At 42.4% G+C, this 6,319-nt stretch overlaps 1 protein-coding gene across 3 annotated transcripts in view; it reads left to right on the top strand.

The window, feature by feature from the left end:
• The first annotated feature begins 1,673 nt into the window (after window positions 1–1,673).
• Window positions 1,674–6,319, top strand: part of PARP4 (poly(ADP-ribose) polymerase family member 4) — a 43,274-nt gene continuing 38,628 nt past the window's right edge. For 2 of the 3 annotated variants that reach the window (XM_048934995.1, XM_048934985.1), the window contains exons 1-4: window positions 1,681–1,773; window positions 2,969–3,101; window positions 4,680–4,875; window positions 5,832–5,955. In XM_048934995.1, coding sequence (XP_048790952.1) covers window positions 1,766–1,773; window positions 2,969–3,101; window positions 4,680–4,875; window positions 5,832–5,955 — 461 coding nt within the window. In that variant the 5' untranslated portion in view covers window positions 1,681–1,765. Of the gene's footprint in view, window positions 1,886–2,968; window positions 3,102–4,679; window positions 4,876–5,831; window positions 5,956–6,319 lie in introns of all 3 variants that reach the window. The other variant, XM_048935003.1, reaches the window with a different exon arrangement.

Here is a 6,319-nt window from a genome sequence, read left to right as displayed (position 1 = left end):
CCGCCTTCCCGCCCTGTGGGGGCGGCAGTGAGGAGGCGACCGCGGAACGAACCCGCAATCTGCGCTAGCCGTGCCTTTGCTGGGCGGGCGGGGCTGTGCGCTTTCAGCGTGCTTTCCTTGTAGCTGCCTCTGCCCTTTTAATTTTAAATAGCTGCAGTAAGGGTGGAGTGGAAGGATAAGTGGCAGAAAGCCTACGGAGTCATTGAACCACCTGGGCTTCTTTCCATCCTTCCCAATGGGAAGGGGCCCATAAGGATCACTGAGTCCAACCCCTGGCTCCACAGAGGACCACCCAAAAGCCAGTCCCAATGTCTGGAAGCACTGTCCAAACGCTCCCTGAGCTCTGGCAGCTCAGAGCTGTGCCCACTGCCCTGGGCAGGCTGTTCCTGTGCAGATCCAGGAGTTAGGCTCAGTGATCCTTACGGACCCCTCTCAATTCAGGATACTCCATTAATCTATGTTGAAAAACCTTTTCCAGACTCCCAACCTGACCTGCCCCTCACCCCAACACAGCTCTGTGCCATTCCCTCACGTTCTGTCACCATCACCAGAGAGTTTTTGACATTTTGCTCTTTAGGAATTCTCTTACTGAGCAAAACAGTTTCCTCAGAGCTCCAGCAAACAGTGGAGAATCTCACTCCAAAGCCTGGTGACACATTGCCAGCTAGAGCCGGGTTTTGCTCCTCTTTGCACGTTGGTACAGGACCGAGCTCCCGGCTGCATAAAACCAGGGCAGCTCTTTCAGCTGCCAACTGCTAAATCTCACATCAGCTGTGGCTCTTTCCAAACTTCCCATCACCTTTCCTGCACTTAAGCCAGTTATGAATATATCACCTGCACAGCTTTCCTGAAGCTGAGTTCTGCATTAAGAGTGGGAAGCTACAGTGCTGGAAATATATATTAAAAACAAAAACAAAACAAACAAACAAAAAAAAAAAAAAGCAAGGATTTCTACCCCTTCCTTTTCAAGCACAACGTCACCTTTAATGCATTAACATCCTCATGAAAATTCAGTATCCCTGCACACTGAAGGCCCACATTGAGTTGCAGGTTATTCTTCGTCTATTTTTGAATGAGGACAAAATTCTCTTTGGTGCTCTCCTCTGTCAAAAGCGTAATCTATCTCTAATGATGATCCCAAACTTGCAAGCCAATCATAATTACAAGCTCATGTACCTGTGTGAAATTCTTCTGAGGTCATTAGGGAATTATGGATCTCCACTGAGATAAATTAAAACTGCAAGAATTAAACCAGTGACAGTTGTCAGCAACTCTCCATTGCACAGCTTCTTACCTAGTGCTGCATCAGCGCCTTATTCCAGTTATAAAACTGTTCACCATTCTTCACTCTCACATTAAATGTTGTCGTTTTCTATTCTGATTTTGAATTCTGGAAACTGCAGTTCAAGAAGAGTAAGACAAACACTTTGCTAAAATTCCTTGATAAGTTTGATCCTCAGGGGAAATTGGCTAAAGAAGAGAGGCTAATATTGGGTGGCAGCATTCATCAGCAATGAGAGGGAATAAAGCTTACTTCACTCAGCAGAAAGAAAAGCTGCTGGGTACAGACTAAAGAGGTTTCAGCTTTACTTCCTGCTGTCTGGAGCATCTTTCAAAGTTCACTTGCACTTTAACAGTGAGTTTCCTCCTCCCTCAAGCCCCGGAAGTGTTAGTGTTCCTTATTCCGCAGAAGGCTGCACGTCACTTGGTCACTCGGTTTGTTTATTTGTCAGGGTCACAACTGTTGCTGCTGTCCCCTCGGACGATGTTCAGGTGGGTGTGAGCTGCCTTAGCCCATCCTCCCTCCCACCACTGAGGCTCTTCCCTTGCACCTCACTCTACTGGGGAAGCAGAAGGTCCTTCAGGCAGGGAACTGCCTGAGCAGGTGAGTGCCATCTTTCACCTAAAACATACAGAGAGAAGTGGGATCAGGAGTCATTGGACAGCTGTCACGCTGGGAGCAGAGACAAGCTTTGTTTGCTAGGTGGGGGGAACTTCACTTTGCAGGCAAACTTTGAGGAAGTGAATCTGCCCTTCCCTCAAGCTTTCCTTTCCTCTTACTGGCTCATTTAAAGTTTACTTACAGATCAGTTCTCTCAGTATTTGTTCCTAGTCCTTAGCAGTATAACTTTCATAAGGAAGTGTCATATAAAATATTTTTGTGGAGTTTTGCACCACAAACAATTCAGTTGCTTCTTGAGTTTCCAGGACTGTGTTGGCAGGGCTTGTGACGGCTTGTATGTATTTCAATAACCTCCTAATAATCTTTTGGGTTAGGCTGTGCAAATGGAATCCATTATTTCCTGAGGAGGTGACTTCTGTGGAAATTTCAGCAATGTCCAGAGTCTGCTGTAGAGAATTTGCAGCGAAGTCAGTGCATGCAGAGATCGGTGCAAAAGGAGGCAGTGCCCTCTACGCTTTTAATATCGGAAGCTTTTGGCAGTGGCACATTTTCTTTTGTATGTGACTCAAATTAATCTACTTGAGCCAAGTTATAAGTCTGCATCTTAAAAGATTGTTAGCATCTCAGATAATGTAGTATCTTGTGAAAACCTCCTCCTTATGGAAAAAAGAGTTACAGGGTTTATTCTGTGCATGAGCAGAGAGTACTTTATGACACATGTACTGCTAATGCCAGACAGTAAAACACAAGAGGCACAAAATACAAGTATATAACAATTTAATGTGCTCTTTGATCCTCGAGCTGCTATATGCCTCACCTCAACCAGCACATTGCTGGTTCTCTCAGATGCATAGGGCAGTAGTTGATTTGGCCTTTCCTATAGTTCAGATTACACAGGCATATATAGAAATGCATCTGATAGCGATGATTTTCTAGGTTTTCTTGGAACCCCAAATTCAAATGAATTATGTTGTTCTCTCTCCATAAGTAAAATCTTAGGTGGGTGGTAGGAAATAAAGATTTCTTAGACAAAAGAAAAAAACAAACCCTTCTCTGTTTTAACAGGAGAGCAATGACAATCTTTGCAAACTGTGTGTTCTTTATTAAAGTGAAGCACTTGCCCATTCAGAAGAGGAACAGCCTGAAAGCATGCATAACAGAAAATGGTGGAGTAATTAATTTTGTGCTTAATAACAAAGTAAGTTCCAGATTCATTTCTGAGATCTCTGAAGGAAAATACCAAATGTTGAAAGTATTATGGAGTTCTTCATATAGAGAAATATTTCTCTGTTCAATATTTCACTGGAAATATTCTGCTTATGCTTCCAATTCATCTATCTCTGTAGTACTGAAATGTCTCCTTAAAAATAAATAAAAAATAAAAGCAATATTCTCTCTCTCCAAAAGAACCAGGAAGGGTTTTTTCCTGTGTAACCAGGAAATAGAGCATATAATTGAGACTATTATCCAAATGCACCTCAAACACTGGCAGCCAAAGAGCATCACCCATCTCTCTAGGAAGCTTGTTCCAGTGTCTGTCCACCCTCACAGTGCAGAAATGTCTCATAATGCCCAGTCTGACCCTCCCTTGGTACAGCTTTGTGCTGCTTCCAGGAGCAGAGCCCAGCACCTATCTCCCTCTGCATCCCCTCCTCAGGGAGCTACAGAGACAAATGAGGTCACATCTTGGCCTCCTCCATGCTGGACAACCCAGATGTCCTCAGTTTCTCCTACCAGGACATGACTCTACTGTTGAAATTATGTGGATAGTTTTAACTTTCAGCATATGTATGATTCCAGTAAAGCGCTGTAAGGACCCTTACAAAGCTACCAAAGCATGTTATGATTCTAAAGGACCCTAACCAGCTTTTTTACCATTCTCCCAAAGAGCTTTTGGTTTGTAACTAGTCAGCTGCTATAGAGCTTGCCCCATTATTGGACCTCCTGTGTGCTCTAAAAGTTCTGCAGAACATTAGACGCCTGGTCACCCTCAGTCTCTGTAGTTACTGCACAGTGATGGAAGTTACATACAAGAGCTGCTCTGGAAGTAATGTCTCCTGTATTATGCTGGCCCACAACATCAGAGACTGATGCTAGTAGTACGACAGTAGAGGCTGAACCTTCCCACCAATATTCCATTGCATTTGTTGCCATGTGACAGATGGCAGCAGGGGGCAGTCTGTCAGAATGGCATCTGACATGGAAGTGCAAAGGTGGGCCTTTCAATTAATCAATGCTTGCTGAATGTTTCTGGAGAGCAAACAGTTGATGTGAGTACAGTGAGGTGGTGGGTGGTGCATTTCAGCAGTGGTGACAGCAGCAGTGGGCTGCCTCTGCTGGTGCAGATTTTTACAAGAGCAGCATGTAAGCTCTTGTCCTCACTGACAAAAATGCGTATCTCATGATGGTGACTATGTTGAAAAATAATGTTTTGTAGCTGAGAATTTGCTCTATCGAATAGTATTATTGTGCTTTTGGTATCTGCTGTAGTTTCCATGAAAATAAATAGGAGGCAATACTCTCAAGGCAACTTACATATATTTTAGCTCATCTGAGCTGTCATCTGAAAGAATCCTCTCTGCTGACTGTGGAGGAAATGCAGAGGTATTTTGTCTCTAAATTAGATGTTTCAATTAAAATCCTGTCCAAGAATGTTGTGTTTTTAAATGTTTCCTTTACACTGTAGGATTTTACCAGCATGAATTGCAAATAAACAATGTTTGGATTAACACTAGTTTTGTGTGCATAACGATTCTAATTGTAACTTGTCTTTCAGTGTACACATGTTCTTGTGGATAATGCCAGTGTCCTCAGTCGTCACGATCTAAAAATTACTCAGAAATATCAGCTGCCTGTTTTATATGCAGATTTTGTCTGGAAATCAGTTGAAAATGAGAAGCTTTTAATAACTGATGCATTTGAGGTTAATACATCACAAGGCAACATTTCTAACCAATGGCCAGGTGGACATGGTAGGTGTGTTTGCATGGTTTATCTATTTACTTGTTAGTTTGGGAAATAATGTTTTAGGAAGTCAGTATTTCAAATACACTTTTAGGAAATCAGCAGCCATAAACACTGGAAATAAAGGTGACATAAATACGATTTTTTCTGAAAACAAAGGTGGAAATGTGTTGGAGGAATTTAATCCTAGAAACCATTCCTGAATGCTTGAAGGACAAGAAAGCCATCAGGGGTTATTCGCATGGATTCGTCACGGGGATGTCGTGCCTAACCCGTTTGATAAGCTTCTGAAATGAAATGATTGGTCTCATAAATGAAAGATGCGCAGTTGCTGTTGTCTGTGTAGACTTCAGTAAGGCCTTTGACACTTCTTCCTATAATGTTCTCATAGAGTAGCTGTTGAATTATGGTCTGGATAGTGAGGTGAATCAAAAACTGAATGACCAGGCCTGGAGGACCTGTTGTGCAAAGTCTTGTTGGAGGCCAGCAAGGAGCAGAGTGCCTCAGTGGTCAATATGTTGGCCAGTCCTCTTCAGCACCTTCATTAATGATCTGGATGATGGGGCAGAATGTATCCTCAGCGAGTTTGCTGGTTACACAAAACTGAGGGGAACAGCTGATAGACCAGAGTCATGCTGTCATCAGAGAGACCTGATCAGATTGGAGAAACAGGCTGACAGGAAGCTGAGGTTCAATAAGTCTGCACCTGAGTGGGAAGAACCCTGTGCACCAGTACATGCTGGGGGTTGCCCAGCTGGAAAACAGCTTTACAGAACAGAACCCAGGGTCCTGGTACACAACACGTTGAATGTGAGCCATCAGTATGCCCTTGCTGCCAAGAAGGCTAACAGCATTCTTGGCTGCATTAGGCAAAGTATCACCAGCAGATCAAGGCAGGTGATCATAGGTTATGTTAAATTAGTGAAGCCATATCATATGAAGTAAATAAAGGTTTTGATTGCAGGTTTGGAAGACTTGTCACCTTCTGAAAATAAAATTGCCACAAATCAAAATGAAAGCAATGATACCAATCTTACTGTTATAGGAGAAAGTGACAAGAGAATTGAATTCAAAGTGGGAACTCTCAGGTAAAATAATACAAAATTAAAGATGTATATTGATACAGCTATGTAGATAATTATATAAAAGAAAAAAATACACTTTCCGTTCTGTTTCAGCATCAGAGATGATTCATTACCTTAAAAACAGTGCAGGGGAGGAAAAAGCTTTTTTCATTTTCTATACCTATGTAGAAATAAAAGAACAGAGCCAGCTCCAACACTCCTGTTTTTAAATCTATTTATAAAATGCAGCTTTCACTTTCAGAGGCTGCTGTTCAATGTTAAAGAAGGTATTTAGCTACTCTCCAGGAATGTACTAGAATTTGTGTTTAATCTAAATGTTCTGATGCTGAATGATATGATTACATCACGTATCCTAATGTGAGAGTTA

The sequence above is a fragment of the Lagopus muta genome, chromosome 1, assembly GCF_023343835.1.
Source record: "Lagopus muta isolate bLagMut1 chromosome 1, bLagMut1 primary, whole genome shotgun sequence".
Classification (NCBI taxonomy): Eukaryota; Metazoa; Chordata; class Aves; order Galliformes; family Phasianidae; genus Lagopus; species Lagopus muta.
Note: the sequence above shows the minus strand (reverse complement) of the source record. Positions and strands in the feature narration are given on the sequence as shown.